Source organism: Pelophylax lessonae, assembly GCF_965119305.1.
Source record: "Pelophylax lessonae genome assembly, chromosome: 8".
In the NCBI taxonomy this organism is placed as follows: domain Eukaryota; kingdom Metazoa; phylum Chordata; class Amphibia; order Anura; family Ranidae; genus Pelophylax; species Pelophylax lessonae.
The window spans coordinates 144,190,402-144,209,914 of NC_138775.1; the positions used below are offsets into that span (position 1 = coordinate 144,190,402).

Here is a 19,513-nt window from a genome sequence, read left to right on the forward strand (position 1 = left end):
ACCAAAATACAATAAATACATCGCTGTAGAAGCGCCCACAGTGAAGCCAGCATGATGCCGACACATAAAATGGTGGACCGGCGGTTTTTAACCCCGCAGAGGTCGCCGCACATGTCTGCACCTCCACACACACCATAAAGTGTCACATAGGAGAGGGACCCCCACAAACAACCCCACATAGCGAACTAGCTGAGTTAGAGTCCCCGCAGGGACCGGGAGAAAGGGAGCCCCAAAAACGCACAGACATTAGGGGATACCACAGACACACAGGACTGCCAGCCCCTGACAGAGGCCCCAAACAGAATGTACTTACCGTACCCAATGGCGTGGGTGCCTCACATCGACGGGAAACCTCCCATCCCAGATGGTGGGGGTGCCGTCAGCCAAAAACGCAGGACGCTAGCAACGCAAAGAACCGTGGGAGAGACATTCAGGCGAGCTGGCCACCTCGCAGGCTTTCATCCCTGAGGACGAGGATGGGTCATTTGCGAGGCAAGGGCATACGCATAGCCTGCTAAACGCTGGATGGCGGGCTGGGATTCCATAAGGCCCTCTGTCCTGGGATACCAGGACGACCAGTGCGACTCCCAGCTCCGCGAAGCAGTCATCATCTTGAAGAAGTGACTAACTAAACGCTGATAAACAGCTAGCAATGCAAAGAAAAAACAGAATTTTTGTAAAATCTTACCTGTAAAATTCCTTTCTCTGAGTCCTCCGACAGTCGCCGCCTCTTCATATTCGTCACTAATGGGGTTATTGACCTTTTCTCCGTAGGAGTAGCTAGGCAACAGAATATATTAATATCAAAGCTTTTAGCATATCCCACCCCCAGGGGGTGGTCCCCTCAGTCAATACCTCCCTGCTTCCTGCATACCAACTCAGTTTCAGTAGAATAGCAGTAGAGTACATAAACAAACCCCAAAAGAGGGGCGGGGGCGGCGACTGTCGGAGGACTCAGAGAAAGGAATTTTACAGGTAAGATTTTACAAAAATTCCGTTTTCTCTTACGTCCTCCGACAGTCTCCGCCTCTTCATATTCGTCACTAATGGGGACGTCCCAAAGCAGTGTAGACATGAGGGGTGGGAAAACAGCAGCTGCGCCTAAAGCAACGCAATACCCACATCAGAGAAAGGAACCTTACCAAAGTAAGAGAACCAACTGGGCAACAGGAAAACGTGCTCAACAGGAGCAACAATCCAGGAAAAAACAAGTAACCCAGGGGTAAAAACACCCCAACAGCCAAGGACCCAAACAAGGGACCCTAAGGCACTGCCGCACTAAGAACTTTACGGCCAAAAGAAGCATCTGCCGATGCCTGAACATCCACCTTGTAAAATTTTGAGAAGGTGTGAACGGACGATCAAGTCGCCGCTTTACACACCTGGGCCACAGAAGCCCGATGATGACAGGCCCAAGACGTACTCAAAGATCTGGTAGAGTGCGCCTTCACAGGCACAGGAGGAACCTTCCCCCTCAAAGCATAGGCCTGCTCAATGGTCTGTCTGATCCATTTGGCGATGGTAGAAGCCGACGCCGCCATGCCCTTCCGAGGTACCTCAGGAAGGACAAAGAGAGAATCCGACTTGCGAAAAGATTTAGTCGATGACAGGTAAACCCTGATCGCCCTAACAACATCCAAGGAATGTAAGGCCACCTCCTTCGGATGCTTAGGCTTCGCGCAAAGCGAAGGCAAGACAATGTCCTCATTGAGGTGAAATTCAGAGATCCTCTTCGGAAGAAAAGATGGGTTAGGTCGCAAGACCACCTTATCCAAGTGAATCACCAAATACGGAGACTTGCAGGACAAGGCCGCCAGCTCTGACACCCTGCGAGCCGAAGTGATCGCCACTAAGAAAGCAACCTTCTTGGACAACAAAGACAACGAGATCTCCCTGATATTTTCAAAAGGAGCATGTTGCAACACGGACAGAACAAGGTTCAAATCCCATGGAGGCAAAGGCTCCCTCCTAGGAGGGACCAAATGTTGCACCCCTTGAACAAAGGTGCTAACCAAAGAGTTAGACGCCACAGGACGTTGAAAGAGAACGGCCAGCGCAGAAATCTGACCCTTAATCGTGGCCAACGCCAAACGCTGGTCCACGCCCGTTTGAAGGAAAGCCAACACTCTCGACACCGAGTATGAGCGAGGGGAAAACCCCCTGGACTCACACCAGGCAAAGTAAGCCTTCCAAGTACGGTAGTAAATCTTCCCCGAAGAGGCCTTCCTAGCCTTGATCAAAGTGGGAATGACCTCAGGGGAAAGACCCCTATCCTTCAGGACCTGGATTTCAACAGCCAGGCCATCAAAGCCAGCGACTGTAAAGCAGGATGGAATATCGGTCCTTGAGACAGGAGATCTTCTCGAAGTGGCAGACGCCACGGAGCGTCGACCGCCAGATTCACGAGGTCTGCTTACCAAGACCGGCGAGGCCAGTCCGGTGCCACCAGAATCACCGTTTTTGGTTCCGAGGCCAACCTGCGAAGGAACCTGGACAGCAGCTGAATCGGTGGAAAGTCATACATCAGGCGATACTGATGCCAGGGCGTCACTAACGCGTCCGAGGCGTCTGCCCGAGGATCGCGCATCCTTGCCACGAACCTTTCCACCTTGTTGTTTAGACGAGACGCGAACAGGTCCACATCTGGGGACCCCCACTTCGCGCACAACATCTGGAAGACATCCGGGTGAAGGGACCATTCCCCCTGGTCCAGGGTCTGGCGGCTCAGATAATCCGCCTGCCAGTTTTCCACCCCCGGAATGTGAACTGCAGAGATCGCCGGGACGTACGTCTCGGCCCAAGACAGAATGTCGGCTACTTCCCGAGCCGCCCGGGCACTCCTGGTGCCCCCTTGGTGGTTGATGTAGGCCACCGCCGTGGCATTGTCCGTCTGCACCCGAACTGGACAGCCCTGAAGCCTGTCTGTCCAACGCAGAAGACAGAGATTTATCGCTCGCAATTCCAGAATGTTGATCGGAAGGGAGGATTCCTCCTCCGACCAAGTTCCCTGGGCGGACAAAACGCCTAGAACACCACCCCAGCCCGACAGGCTGGCATCCGTGGTGATCACCGCCCACGACAAAGGACGAAAGGACTTGCCTCTCGACACTGCCGGGGACTGGAGCCACCACAAAAGACCCCTGCGGGTGAGATGGCTTAACCACAGCCGCAGATCCAGAGATTGCGGACGCCCGTCCCATTTGGCCAGGACCTCCGCCTGAAGCTCACGTGTGTGAAACTGGGCGAAGGGAATCGCCTCAAAGGCCGAAACCATCAATCCCAGACACCTCCTACACGTCCGGAGGGACGAGCACTGATTGTCCCTGAGGGACCTGACTTCGCACTGAAGTGTCCAAAGCTTGTCTTCCGGCAGGAAGACCTTCGCCTGAACAGAGTCCAGAATCATCCCCAGGTAGGGAAGACGAACCGACGGACACAACGTCGATTTTGGAAAATTTATCGTCCAGCCGAATTCCTGCAGAGTCTGCATCGTGATGGACAGGTCGTTCACCAGACCCTGACTGGTCGCGGACCGAATCAGAATATTGTCCAGATACCCCAGGACAGAAATGCCCTGGGCTCTCAGTAAAGCCAGAACCGGCGCAAGCACCTTGGTGAAAACCCGCGGAGCTGAAGCGAGACCGAAGGGTAACGCCACGAATTGATAATGATCCTCCGCAATGGCAAATCGAAGGTACCTCTGGTGACACTCGAAAATGGGGATGTGTAGGTACGCATCCTTCAAGTCGATGGAGACCATGAATTCCCCCGGAACCAGGGCAGCCACCACCGAGCGCAGGGATTCCATGCGAAACTTGCGAACCCGCACAAAGCGGTTCAGAGCTTTTAAGTCCAGAATCGGACGTACTTTGCCCTCCTTTCTGGGCACAGTGAACAGATTGGAATAGAACCCCCGAAATTTGTCCCGATGAGGCACCGGAACCACCACTCCCTGGGCCCGCAGGTCCCGCACCGCCAGGTGCAGATCCTGCAAGCGCTCCGGAGTCAGCTGAAGGTTTGAGGGGAAAAATCTGCCCGCCGGCCGAGAGAGAAACTCGATCTTGTATCCAGATCGAACGATTTCCTGAACCCACCTGTCCCGAATGCGGTCCAGCCAGGGTTGAAGAAAACCGAGCAAACGTCCCCCCACCCCTTGGCCCTTGAAGGGCTTGCCCTTATAGTGCGACCGAAAGGCACGAAAGGACCCGAGAGGGCCTAAACGAAGCATTCTTCTTACCACGAACAAACTTATTCTTGTGAGATTGGGGCAAGAGAGTGCTCTTACCCCCAGAAATACCCTTTATCAGGGTATCCAAAGATTCGCCAAAAAGGCGAGATCCCGCGTAGGGCAAATTAGCCAGAGTCTTGCGAGAAGATTGGTCAACCGACCAACATTTCAACCATATCAGGCGACGGTTCAAGACCGCCACACTAGAAAGGCGCGCCGCCAAAGGGACTAAATCCAAGTCCGCATCACACAAATGCATGACACCCTGATGAATCTGATCCACCATAGCCAAAGTTGTCGGTGGGGCAGAGTCAGCCACCAGAGTGCGCCTGAGCACCTGCGTCCAATCCGCAATAGCCTGGGCTGCCATAATGGAAGCAAAAATAGGCTTCAGCATAGAGCCAGCAACCGTATAGGCATGACGGGCCAGAGATTCCAATCTCCTGTCCGTCGGGTCCCGGAACACCGGGGTATCCTCAGCAGGAATCGCAGTCGATTTATTCAAAATCGCCACCGCGTGATCCACCTGAGGCGGCACACACCAACGCTCATCAGTAGCTGGTGTAAAGGGATAACGCAGCTTGAACCTACTCGGCACAGCAAAAGGCTTCTTTAAATTGCGCCATTGCTCATCAACCGCGCGCTGAAATTCCGTAGAGCAAGGAAAAACCTGTGATGTTTTGCATTTCCTCTGCGTCCCATAAGAGGACATCAAAGCAGGAGGACATGGTTCATCCTGCAAATGCAGCGTTTGCTTGATAGAAGCAACCGACTCATCCATGAGTGCAAGCTCTTCAGACGAGCCAGGGGGAGAATTATCAACCCCTTCCACCTCAGCCTCCCCGTCAGACCCCACAAGGTCCAGGGATGAGTGAGACCCTGAGAAGGGCACTCCAGCCATAGCAGCCCCATCGCCCTCTGAATCAGAGGAAATAGACACCCTGGGCCGTTTTGTGGATCGATCAGCCACCAGCATCTGCACCTGAGCAGCTAAGTTAGCCACAATAGTGGCCAGATCAGCCCCCTCGGGGGAAGCAGCAGCCCCTTGGCCCCCCACCAGGGTGGGAGGAAACTTGCAATCCTGAGAATCCATTCCCCAGCAAAATAATCAATAAAGGATACTGCCCCTTTAAGATTGCGGCGAGCGCTGCCCACCGCACCCACTGAACACACTGACCCCCACAGGGATAAGAAACTGGGCAAGGAATACAGGAAAAAAGGAGATATAAAACCTGCTGCTGCACCGATCGCTGTCCCAGAGGAAAAGGAAGTGATGCAAGACTGAGCGCCCCTATGAAGCCTCTGCAAGGCTACACAAACATGGCCGCTCGGCTGAGGACAAAACCCTGGGCAAGGAGAACATGGCGCTGACATGTGGGATCGATCGCCGCTCAAAATGGCAGCGTTTGGCGCCAAAAACGTTGTGCAGTACCTCACAGGACCTGCCACCATAATTTTTGCCCCAGAAAAATGGCAGATCGCCGCAGCGATCGCCGCACAGCATGTCTAAAATCTCACTGCTTCATATGACACCCAGCAGAGCGGGAGAGCCCCCCCCCTCACAGCCCACACACAGGCAGCAAGTGCACACAGGAGCTGACAGGGAACACAGCAGCCACACAGACATGCAGGGTCACACAGTCCCAGACTGTCACCAAAAAAGACAGGTCCCCACATAGAGATACACTTACCAGTCCAGATGGCGTGGGGAGCCTGCTCCAGCGACCAAACCGCAGTACTGAGGACAGGGAGTGTCGCAAGCATGACGCAGTGGAGTTGCGGTGCGAAACCGCAATGGCGTCCAGTGAGGTAGCCACCTCACGATAGCATCCCTGCAGCGAACAGGGATGGGTCGTTCAATGTGCCAGGGCAAAACCTAAGCTGAACGCTCGATGGCAGGCTGGGAAGCCCCTGGCCCTGAGCCCTGGGATCCAGGGTGGCCAGACTGAGACCCAGCACCGCACGATCATCTTCATCAAAAGAACTAACGCTGGAAATAAACAGCTAAGTAAAAGAAAGAGAAAAAACTTCAAATAAAACCAAAAAAGAGAAAAGTGGCTGAGACCAAGAGCCCCAGCACAGGAACAGCCTGCGTACTCCTGAGCTAGGCATATGAAACTGAGTTGGTATGCAGGAAGCAGGGAGGTATTGGACTGAGGGGACCACCCCCTGGGGGTGGGATATGCTAAAAGCTTTGATATTAATATATTCTGTTACCTAGCTACTCCTACGGAGCAAAGGTCAATAACCCCATTAGTGACGAATATGAAGAGGCGGCGACTGTCGGAGGACGTAAGAGAAAAACGCATTTGCAGAAATAAAATCATAAGAAATAGAAGAAGGCTGAGACTTTAGCCCCAGCACAGGGAGAGCCTATCTTACTCCTAACTAGGCAGAAGACAAACTGAGTTGGGATGGCTGATAGCAGGGGGTATTGTACTAGTGGGACAGCCCCCATAGGTGTGTCTATGTAAATTACTTTGTTTTTAACAAGTCTTATACCTAGCTTGCTCCTATGGATAAGAGGTCAATACCCATTGGTGAAGACTGTATGAGTGAGCGGCGACTGTCAGAGGACATAAGAGAAAGGTACAATTTCCACCCCCCCCCAGGACTCTGCAACTATAGCGCCCCCAACGGGGCGGGAGAGGGGGGCAGGGCACAGGGCCAGGTACCGACAGGCCAGGGGGATCTTTTAGGAAGTACTAGGTCCCATTATCCCCAGTAGAAGGCCCACATGCCCACCCCCAAGACCAACAAGGGACAGGACGGGGCTGCATTTACTCACTATACTATGGACCGTGTGGGCTCTGCTCCGGACAGACCACCTCCCACCCAAAGTGGGGATGCTGCCAGCCGAAGGGTACGCTGCGACTCGGGGCGTTCAAGGTCTTTGCGTCCCAGCGAGACCGACTTCCAGGCTCGTCCCCATCCAAAAAAAGGTCCTGTCCTGGCGAGGCCTAGTGCGGGACTATAACCTGCTCATGCATGTAGGCCAGGCTGGGAGACCTTAAGGATCTAGATTATCCAGTGCAAAACCTCAGCCGGCATTGCTGATCCACCTGAAACATTAACTAGCAAAGTGAGTAAAGAAAAATAAAACAAAATATTCTTAAAAGAATAAAAAACTGAGACTGAAGTCCCAGCAGGAAACCTAGGTCCTACTCCTTCACTAGGCAGAAACAAGCTGGTGTGCTGTAGCAGGGTGTGTGGGGTTATGTCTATAGGGACAGCCCCTGTGGGCATGGTGAATTGCTTTTTTTCCTGCCTAGTACTACTCCTGCAGGGGCAGCATATCCCAATTGTATAAGAAGCATAAGAGCTGTGTCTGTCAATGGACGATAGAGAAAATCAGACTATTAGGAGGCTGTAGTATCACCACCTAAACACCTGTCCGCTGCCAACTCGCAGCGCTGTTAAAGGCGATCTGCAGTGGATCACTTTTCACAGACAACACAAGTGTAAACGATTAACTAAGCTAAGTATGCATGTGACTAATGAAGAGGCAGATCATTCGTTTGTTTAAAAAGGCAACACCTGCAACAGTTTAGCAAAGCTCTTGCGAAGCCCCACCTAATTTCATCCAGCCATCAAATTAAGTAAAAACACATTTCTATATGGATAACTGGTGCATGGCCTATGCAAGTAGAATCAGCTATTTCATTAAAGCCACAAGCTAAAGCTCAAAATTAGATTTTTGTACCATAAAGTTCTTCTCTCTGCGTCCCTTGAAGGACACAGCAAAGATCAATAGATCTTGACCACTGGGTGCCACCTGCAAGATGCTAGCTACAAACACAAAAAACTCTGCTCCTCTGCTGGTGGCCAACCTCCCATACCCATCTGCTAACAAAGCCTCAATTAGTAGCAAGCAGAAAAGCACAGAACACTGGTCAGTGTTGCTCTGTCCATGAGACGAACAGGCCTGCTTTCTTCAAGGCTGCATGACTCCTGATACCCCTCTGATGATTCATGTAGGCGACAGCCATGACATTTTCTGTATGCACTTTGAGCAGGAGTTCCTGAAGGAGGAGAGTCCAGTGGTGCAGAGCCATTCTGATTGCTTTGAACATCAAGAGTTGATGGGTAGCTTGGATTCCATGGTTAACCATGTTTCTTGCACTTCACCGGTTTCAACACTCCACCCCAGCCAGAAAGATAGGCACCTATTGTTATGGGGCCCCAGCAGATCACAGACTCCGCATTAGCATGCAATGCCCAGCTGCAGCAAGCAGGCTAACAGATTATTAGCATGCATTTATTTACTCAAGATCTAAAACTATAGTTCTACCATTTTACAAAACTCTGGTTACATAGTTAGCCAGGTTGAAAAAAGACACAAGTCCATCCGGTTCAACCATAAAAAAAAAAAAAAAACCAGTATTGAAAACCCCACCATACAATCCCATATACACAATCCTATACCCGCTGTTGATCCAGAGGAAGGCAAAAATAAGTTAAGCCACATGTTTAAAATGTGGTCCAGTTTGAGTCACTAATTCGTAGGAAGGATATCCATGAACTGGAGAGAAGGGGGGGGGGGGGGGGAGGAGATTATATTGTGATTTTGAAATCTTTAAATGGTGACTAGCATTGGGAGGAAACGATTTAACCTAAGGTACCTAAAGAAGTTATGTGGCAACACAATTAAGCTGAATGAGAGGCAGTTCAATCTTAAACTGGGGTTTCTTTACGGTTAGAGCAGTAATAATGTGGAACTCTTCCACAGTTTCTGGTGTCGGTGGGGAATTTAGATAAATTCAAAAAACTTCTAGATGTGTTTCTTAGCAAACGCAATGTACAGAAATATGGAAAATAGTAGTAGCAAGCACACACAAACAGGTTGAACTGGATGGACAGGTGCCTTTAATCAACCAACTATGTAACTAAATAACTATGCTATCACTTTACATTGATATGGAAGGAAGGACTTTACCCATTGTCAAGCCTGGGTGGAGAACTTGGATTGGCTGAAAAGAAGCATAGGGAGATCAAGTGAATGAGTGAGTTTTTTTCCATGCCAACAAGATTTGTTGGAGAGGCCTTGAATGGGATTGTGTGAATAGAACAGCCTTGAAATAGGCCACCATGAGACCCAGAACACATATAGTTAACTTCACAGAGGGATGTTTCTTTTACCTTAAGGCCCAAGCGCAAAATCTGAAAGACACCAGTTTGTTTTTTGGAAGAAAGACCTTTGCTTGAGCTGTGTCTAGAATGAGGCCCAAGTATTTCAGGTGGAGGGAAAGTTGGAGAGCAGATTTTTAAAAACTCATTACCCAACCGAAAGCCTGAAAAGCATCTTCCTTTTTACCTTGATATAGGGAGGGAGATACAAATATGTCTTGTAATCTCATTTAAAGTCCCACTTCCCCCTCCTTTTTAACTTGAAAAGCATCTGCATAGTCTTGTGAACGTTTGCAAAAAGGTGGAAGGGAAGGAAGTCCTTCAGAAAAAGGTAGTCTAGGTACCCTGTGACTTGAATACTCTGAGTTCTTAGGAGGGCAAGAATGGGTACAAGCAACTTTGTGATTGCCCTGGGAGCAGAATATAGGCCAAAGGACAGTGCGACAAACTGGATGTGTCTGTCTCCTATTGTAAAGTGCACAAGGCGCTGTGGGTAACTCAGAATATGCAGATAATCTTGGATGATTGTCTGAGTGTCTTTTACCGGGAGCTTTACCTGTCCAAACTTTTAACCAAAAGATTCTGTGCATATGGACAGAAATTAGAGCCATTCTGGAGATTTGTTTCATGACTTGTTCTAAGGCATCAACACAAAAGAGCAAAGTGAAGGGTAATTGCTGTAAGTGTTCTGCGGAGGCACAACCTTGAAGTACAGGATCCTGTATATTTTTCATTGACTTGATCGTTTACAGTTTGACAAACAGAAATTGCAGCAATAGCTGATTGCAGAGCTGAGCCTGCGGGAGTAAAGAGAGCCTTTAGAAGCATCTTCAATATTAAATGCCTCAGACAGGACAGGGGAAGGAGGAGGGTGTTTTTTTGAGGAAGCGTGGGACAAATCCCTTGACATGCGAACCAAAGCTATCTATGGCAGAAGAAAAGATCTCAAGGGACCCTGAGCCCCAGAAACATCTAAGGCAAAACTTGCCACTTTGGAGGATGTATGGGGTATGGCGGCAGGCACATAGAAGTTTTAAAGGCAGAGGTGAAATCCCCGCTCCAGCCGAGGAGATCCCACAGCAGGTAACCCCACAGGTGCTGGCCAGCTCACCATCACGACAAACAAGGAAACTTGGAAAAGGCAGCTGCACACCGCAACGGGATACCAATAAAATGGGATTTTTGACTTACGGTAAAATCCATTTCTCTGATGTTCATTGACGGACACAGCTCCTGATCTTCTTAACCATTGGGTTATACTGCTCCCTACAGGAGTAGGACACTAGGCAGAAAAAAAAAGTCTGGCTACGCCTATGGGCAGTCCCAGGGGGTATACCCCCTCTCCCTGCTATAGGTACTCAGTTTTACTACAAGCAGTGTCAGAAGAATTACAACTCCACAGAGGGGTGGGTGCTGTGTCCGTCAATGAACATTAGAGAAAAAGATTTTACAGTAAGTCAAAAATCCCATTTTTTCTTTTGTTTACTGACAGACACAGCTCCTGATCTTCTTAACCATTGGGACATCCCAAAGCAGTTTTAAACATGAGGATAGGGAACAGCGAAAAGGAAATTCCCAAGGCTAACTATAGCCAACCAGGTGAACATGAGCTCACCCAAAACAACTGGAGCTCACCTGAGAAAAAACAATACACCCTCAAAGAGGACCAGGTCCTCTAAACAGCAGCCTGCAACACCTTGCGGCCAAATGAAGCATCGCAGATGCCAACACATCCACTTGTAGAACTTTGTGAAGCTGTGCACCGATGACCAAATGCCCGCCTTGCAAACCTGTGTCACTGAAGCCTGACAATGGAAGGCCCAGGAGGCACTGAGCACCTGAGTAGAGTGCGTTTTGACAGGGAAAGGAGGAACCTGACCCCTGAGGGAATAGACCTGGATCACCGTTTTCAAGGCCCACCTGTGAGCACAAATAGTGAGTCTGACTTCCTAAAAGATTCCGTAACTGCCACGTACATGCTAATTGCCGGGGCCACATCCAAGGCATGCACGGCAATTTCCTCCGGATGTTTTGGACTGGGACACAGGGAAGGCAACACAAGGTCTTCATTCAAATGAAAATCAGAGACAACCTTTAGAAGGAACGACAGATAGGGACGTAGAACCATCATATCTTTGTGAACCACAAAGTAGGGTGAATGACAGGATAACGCCGCCAATTCCGACACCCTGCGTGCAGAGGTGATAGCCACTAAGGTCACCTTCTGGGACAGCTTAAGCAGGGGAATCTCCCGAAGATTCTCAAAAGGAGGTTTCTGGAGAACTGAGAGCACCGAATTGAAGTCCCAAGGCGGCAATGGAGACCACACTGGAGGGACCAAGTGCCTAACTCCCTGAAGAAAAGTATGAACCAGGGAGTATGTGGCCAAGGGCCGTTGAAAGAAGACCACTAAGGCTGACACCTGACCCTTGATAGTACTCAAGTCTAGTTTCTGCTCAACCCCCTAATGAAGGAAGGTCAAGATCAGAGCCACAGAGAAAGAGCGAGGATGAACCTCAAGAGATTCACACCATGCAATGTAAGACTTCCACATACGATGGTAGATCTTCCTAGAAGTGTATTTCCTAGATTTTAACAGTGTTGGAATCACAGACTCAGACACACTTCCATCCATTAGCACCTGGTGTAAATCAGACGATACTGACCCCATGGTACCACTGATGAAACACCTCCGAGGGACCACTCCCCTTGGACGACTGCCGACTGAGGTAATTCGCTTGCCAGTTTTACACCCCCGGAATGTGTAGGGCAGGGAGGGCTGGAACGAACCATTCTGCCCACCTTAGAATACCGGCTGCCTCCAAAGCCGCCAGAGCACTTCTTGTGCCCCCCTGGTGATTGACATAAGCCAGGGCCGTAGCATTGTCCGATTGCAAGCGTACTGGATATCTCTAAAGACAATCTGTCCAATGTTCAAGGCACAGTCTGATTGCTCAGAGTTCCAAGACATTGATCCGTAGTCTGGACTCTTCTAGTGTCCAGAGAACCTGAGCAGAATTTATGCAGAGGACGCCTGCCCAGCCGGACAGGCTGGCATCCTTGGTGACCACTGTCCAATGCAAGGGGAGGAAGAATTTGCCCAGCCAAAGCACAGGAGAACAAAACCACCATATCAGGGACTCCTTCGTTGCCCGACTAAGCTGGATCTGATTGTCCTGAGACTGCAGAGCCTTGTCCCATTTGGCCAGAATATCCCTTTGCAGGGACCTCGTACGGAACTGTGCAAACGGAATTGCCTCAAAGGTAGATACCATCAAGCCGAGAACCGGCATGCAAGTCCGAAGGGATGGCCATCTGCTGGACAGCAGGAGATGAAATGCAGCCTGCAATTTCTGGAGTTTGTTCAGAGGAAGGAGCAGGAGAGTCAGACCCAGATAGTCTAGCTTTGTGGATGGCACCAGAGCAGACTTCTGAAAATTCAGAATCCAGCCGAACTCCTGCAAAGTTTGTATGGTGATTTCCAGGTTTTCCACCACAGCAGCAGGAGACTCCGCTCAAAGAAGGAGGTCGTCCAAGTAGCCCAGTCCCACGATCCCACATTGACATAACAATGCTAGCACCGGGGTTAACACTTTTGTGAAGACTCGAGGAGCAGAGGGGAGACCAAAGGGTAACGCCACAAACTGATAATGCTCCTCTCCCTTGGCAAAGCGGAGGAAGCACTGGTGATCGGCACATAATGAGGCAAGAAAACCCCCCTGATGCAGGGATGCCACCACCATGAAAATGGACTCGATCCTGAAATTCTGCACCCGTACAAAGCAGTTCAGCACCTTGAGGTCCAGGATTGGACGCACCTTGCCTTCCGTTCTGGGAACTGTAAACAAGTTTAAGTAAAAACCCTGAAAATGTTCCGATGTCGAAACCGGGAAATCACCCCTTGAAGTAACAGGTCTTGTACCGCCCCAAACAGTCCATGTAAGCGGTCCGGGGACAGGCGCAAGTTGGAAGGAAAGAACCTTGCTGGGGGACAAGAACGAAACTTGATCTTGGAGCCGGACCGAATGACTTCATCAACCCACTTGTCTTGTATCAGGAAAGTCCACGGGTCCGGAAACAAGCAAAGACATTCCCCCACCCGATACGGGTGAGGGCGCACCTTCATGCTGACGGAGCCTTGTTCGCGGGTCTGGAGAAGCCCACTCTCAGCTTGCCACACCAGATTCGTTTGGAGCCTCCAGAGGAGGCCCTGAAAGGCTTTGAGCCCTTATCAGAGGACCCTGAGGGAAGAAAAAAACTTCTTATGAGCCGAAGGATGGCCTACGTCTATGACGAGGTTCCTTGTTTTTAGTACCCGGCGGAAGAAAAATACTCTTTCCCCCTGTGAGACCTTTAATGAGGTCATCCAGGGTAGCTCCAAACAGGCGATCTCCTTGAAAGGGGAGATCAGTCAAGGCCTTTTTAAAAGTCTGGTCCGCAGACCAGCATTTAAGCCAAAAGAGAGGCCTAGGGACAACTGCAGAAACAGAGAGCTGAGCCACCAGGGGAGCTGCAACCAAAGAGGCATCACAGATAAACTGCAGCCCCTGGACAAGCTGGTCCACCAGCTCAGCAAAGGCAGGGGGGAGCTGTTCTCCCTCCAGGTCATGGCATAAAAGCTTAGTCCACTCAGAGTTTGGCCGGTATTCACCATTGCCCTGGTATTGCAGAGTGTACATATTTGGGACCAGAGCCTCCGCCTTCCTGTCAGCCGGATCCTTAAAGGCCGGGTACTCTTCAACCGGAATCATGGTTGACTTGTTCAATCTGTAAATTGGATGGTCCACCACCGATGGAACAGTCCACTTCTTAATAAGGGACTCCTCATAAGGGTATCAACTAGTAAAGCGCTTAGGGACCCCAAGGAGACGATATGGTCGTCCCCACTCTTTAGCGACAATTATGTGAAAAAGGAAACACCTTTGCCGCTCTGGATAGCTTGTGAGTGCCAAAGGGAACCTGCGCCTCTGTCGCAGCTGCATCCTCCATCTATAGGGTCTCATGCACAGATATAATCAGTGCCTTTACCAGTGCCTTTTCGTGCGCGGTTGCAGATGTGGAGGAATCATCCTCACTATCTGAGGATTCTGGGCGCATGGTCACAGATCCTCGTCCACGGCAGCCCAATCAGATTCGGGATCCGATGAGACAGATGAAGCAGGAACGCTTTTTACTAGCCCGTCGCCCAAAAGCCACCTCCACCTGGGACACAAAGGACTCCAGGACCGCCGTCAGGGCATCAATGGATGGTTGGGACCCGGAGGGCCCTACAGCCTCAGGGGATCAGGTGGGAGATGTGCTTCAAAGATTCCATGAGTCACCAGGGGTACCCCGCAAAAAAAGTAAAACACTGCAAAGGGACAACCCCCACCACGCTGGCAGCACCACCCAGTCGCCAGGCACAAAGCACCAAGCGATCCTCAGCTGAGAGGGAGAGGACCCCACCAGACTCCCCACCTAGCAGAAGCCGGCATCTGCAGCCACCAGGAGAATCTGCACTCCACGCACGGCGATCAGGAAGTAAAAATATCCAGGAGACAGCACCAGGGGTTGAGGAGGGACTCTCAATGCTGAAATCACCGCCCGCGGGGCTCCACTGTCATGACCGGCAATGTTTTCAATGGCAAACCACCACAAAATGCCCACTGGACTATACAAACATGGCCGCCGTGCATAGAGCACACAGGCTACCGCAAAATGGTGGAACCATGAGGATCCCTAGGACTTAAGGACAGGCCCAGGCAGAACGGGAGGCCCTGGCAGGAGCCCTCAACCAGGTACAACCCCCTGCACAGCCGATCATCCGGTCAACAGTAGCGCACCCCCCTCCCTGCCCCCATACCCAGTATAGCTCCCTGTCTCCACCCCAGGAGGTGGACTAGATCACCCACACAGCCCTGGCCTAAATGGAGGGGGGAGGGTAGGATGAGGGGATAAAGGGGGGGATGCCTGAGGGGAAATCCGGGGATCCGACCATCCCAAGGAGGGGCCCCCATGCACCCCAAAAACCCTTCAGGGCTACTCACCATATCAGGAGCCAGGCGGGCACCGCCCCAGACAGAACCTCCTCGCCATCGAAATGGGGAGCTGTTGGGCAGGAGGAACACTGCGACTTAAGACCCGGTCGTATGCAACCTCACGAGATGTTTAACTAGCAGGCCAGCCCCTGTCCGCAGGGGCTATGTCACGGCCGACCTAGCACGGAGCTGAGGTCGGCGCACGGTTGCTGGCCAGACTGGGGTGACCACTGGATCAAGATTATCCAGCCTGTCGCCCAGTCCGGGAGTTGATTGTATATCTCACAGGAACAAACCAGGAGAAAAATTTCTATCTAAAAAGAACAAAATGCCATGACCAGAGATCCCAGCAAGGAACTAGGTCCTTACTCCTGACAAGGCAGAAAAAAAAAAAAACTGAGTACCTATAAGCAGAGAGAGGGAGTATACCCCCTGGGACTGCCCATAGGCGTAGCCTAGTGTCCTACTCCTGTAGGGGGCAGTATAACCCAATGGTTAAGACGATCAGGAGTGGTGCCCGTAAATGAACGAAAGAGAAAACTTCTTTACTGAAATGCAGACAGATGCAGTCACAGGAATGATTGGAAAGTTAGCATGTTTCAAACATCTTGTGGTTAGTCATAACCAGGGGTCAAACTGTGTTGATTGGATTTGGCTGTGAATGGGTGTTTTCTCACCTATTTCTACACCGACCACACCATTTGACCCCTGGTTATGACTAAGCATGAGATGTGTGAAACATTGGTGTGTGGCTGCCTTTTCCAAGTTTCCACATTAAAGTCATACATGGGGAGCTGGGTATCGCCCAAACAGCATAGTCTACAAACATCACAGACTAAGGGGGGATCCCTTACCAAGCAGCTCCACAGAGGGGAAACCAGTAGACTGTTCAGTTATGTCAGTCACGGCTGTGGCCAAGGTGACACCCATACACTAAAGGTTTGCAACAGAAAGAGACACAAGGTTATACATAACACCTGGGGGAGTGTACCGCCTGGGGGATGTTGTCTTGCAGGGAGCAGGGAACTCCATGATGATGTTGGGAGCCCTCTGGCTGGGACCAGGGTACTGCCAGTCTGCGGAAGCATGCTGTGATTGAACGGTCAGGACTAACTGGTCATGTACGGCTCTCGGTTAGTTCTCAAAAGTTGCTCTGTTGGACAGAGCTATTGCAACTTCTTGTTTTGAGAAACTGCAAGCGCTCAATGGCAGTTTTTGGGGGGGAGGGAATGATCTATAATATCACCCAGCCTTCGGCTAACTGAAAAAAATCACCAAAACTCATAAGAAAGAAAGGGGGGAAAAATTCCAGTACAAATTCTTGGGTCCTAATTCCTAGAGCAGTGCTGTTGTCAGAAGACAGTGGGAATGTACACCAGCAAGGGCCTTCCCTAGGCTGGGTTTTTTTGTTGTAACTAGCATCCTACATCCAGTGGTCAGATCAACTGATCTTTGATATGTCCTAAAATGAACGGAAGAGAACACACATTACAGACAGCCGCCTCCCTTGCGATTGAACCTCTCACACAGATTATTGGCACCGTAAAATTAATTAGTGGACTGAATTGGCCTGGTTTGTCACTTCAGAATGGTAAAGTTCTCCCCTAAGGTATAAAGCAGAAATGTCTTCTTTAGACACACTTCCCCTTGTAGTGTAGTGTAAAACTTTAAAGCAGAACTTCACTCTAAACCGGGAAGGTTCACTTTTAATAATCCTCCCCGCTAATTGGATACAGCGGGAGCTGGTCACCGCAAACCTGGAAGTGCAGAAGACGTACAGGTATGTGATTTCGTCTTTTAGCCAAGGAAACTGCCATCTTGGCCTCTGTATATCAGTTCTGACACCAGCTATTGGATGGATTGACAGTTCGGTTGTGAGCACAACCAATGTGACAGTTAGCATTCCTGACTTGCCAGAATTTAGCTGTTTTTTGAAACTGTTAAATCGATGGGTTTAACTCCATTTTAAGACTCAGATGTAGAGCGTTTCCACCTATCTATGATATTAATAGCTTGCTACAAATGTCTAAATTCTTCCATTATACATGTTGAAAGGTTACCTGGGATTCTTGTGGAATCAGAATGTTTGCTAAGCTGGATAAAAAGTCCAGCACTGACCATTTTATCTGTGCAGGAGAGTCCTCTTGACACAAAGAAGGAATTAAAGACACAACCTAGAATTAGAAGAAAAAAAAAGTTAGGTAAATCATTCCTATTGTAGAAAGCCCTTGAAATCTTTACACTGTTAAATTAAAAACTCTAATATGCGTGCAAAATACAATCTGTGTATCTTTGCTTCCTCATAGGCCTGTTTAATTTAATTCAAAACCAAATTTACAGGTAATTCTAGATGCTTTTGTGTTTCCTTCTGGACAAGTCAAGGTCTCTTTATCCAAGGAAATAACCACTAATGCTCTACTCTTCAGCGATAACATTTTCCTATGGACCAAATGGATATGGATGAGAGCAGGAAGATGCCAACACAACTACAGAGAGAGATAGAGAGACAGGAGAGTGTTGGTGTGTCTTACGGTGACCACCTACACCCAACACTGCTCCGAGAGCATTAAATTATTGTGTGTGTAATATGTACACTTAAAAATAAAATCTGGTTTGGTCTAAACTGCTGGATAAGTGGGTAAACCTTTTTAAGTTAAGAAGTGTTGGAATCATGGAGAAGCCCACTAAACAGGTGGAAGATGGGTGATGAGCTGGACAATGAAACAAATTTATCACCTTCATGGCTGTGAACTGTGAAAGAGGTGTGTGTGTGTTACACAAAAACTTGTTTCAAAGTGTATATTTGCATAACTTCAGCCCACTTATTTTTCACTGCAAATGTTTTTATTTTTATAGAATGTGGTGCTCAGAATAAAAACAGACTCAAATGTCTTCAACTTCTATATGTAACCGGTGCAAAAAGCCTCTACTACCAATAGATCCCTTTCCCTTTCCTTGATCTCCCACATAGACTTGTTCTCGATGATCAGACAATTCCTTTACTCTTAAGCTCCCAAAAACTACCTTAATTGCTGCAGAATTAGCCAGAATTAGAGTCGTTGTGGAACTGAAAGCATCACCTGACTTGACCAAAGTCAATTTAGAAATCAAATGAGTCTGGTGTGAAATTTTCAGGCAAACAGTGACTGTATCCTTTTAAACAGAGATAAAGCTTCAAAATGCTGGATGTGAAGTTGGAAGGGCAGTGTACACGGGGTCAAGTAGGGCAGAAGATAGGGTCAGCAGTTGGTAGGGCAGTCTACCGAGGCCATTAGTTAGTAGGAAAGTTTACGTGAGTTATCAGAGCAAAGGACTGTGTGCAGGGGGTCAGCAGGGGAGTGTACAAGAGTCAGTAGGACAGCATACAGGAGGTCAGCAAAGCAGAGGGCAAGGGTCAATAGAGCATCTGACAGGGTAGAGAAAAGGGGGTTATCAGGTCAGCAGGGTGGAAGATAGGGGTCAACAGGGCAGAAGACAGTGGTCAGCAGAGAAGAGGACAGGGTCATTGCTGGATGAGCACTCAGCAGAGCACTCCCATTCCCACACTGCACACAGCCTGGGTAATCAGAACTCCCTTACCCCACACAGCCCATAGCTAAGATCGGATTCCCTTACAGACACAGCATCCAGCTGCACAATGTGTGTAAGTCTGTAAGGAAACCCGATCATAACTATGTGCTGTAAGTGGAGGAGGAGATCTGTTAAGGGCCCTAATTTCACGTCTCAACATAAATCCCTCCCACTCAAAAAAAAAAAAACAAACAGCTGATCAGCATGCTCATCCCTAAGCATACATTTCCTCTGCAAGCCAAAATTCTCCCCCAACAATTCAATAATTCCCACTTCTCCCATTCCAAATGCCCCCTCTCAGCACAAATCTTTGTCACTCAATCTGACCTCTTAGATCAAACCCCCCCCCCCCCCGCCACCCAAAAGAATTACCCCTCCTAGCACACATCCTCTTTCACCTCAAAATTTCCCTTCCTACAACCCCCCCCCCCCATCCACAACAGGCCAAAAAAAATAATAAAAAAGAGCCCACCCAAAAAAATCATACCAGACTCTTATTTAAGCATGCATCCCCCCCCTCCTCCTGTACCATACTAGGCCACATGCCCTCAACATGGGGTGGGGGGAGGGG

General features: G+C 49.6%; 1 protein-coding gene across 1 annotated transcript in view; it reads right to left on the reverse strand.

Annotated features, from left to right (window-relative positions):
* The window catches only part of FIRRM (FIGNL1 interacting regulator of recombination and mitosis), a gene marked incomplete at both ends in the record, with an annotated part of 580,029 nt that overhangs the window by 193,486 nt on the left and 367,030 nt on the right, over positions 1 to 19,513 (reverse strand). Inside the window, one exon of the mRNA XM_082265049.1 lies at positions 17,433 to 17,546. Coding sequence (XP_082121175.1) covers positions 17,433 to 17,546 — 114 coding nt within the window. The remainder of the gene's footprint in view (positions 1 to 17,432; positions 17,547 to 19,513) is intronic.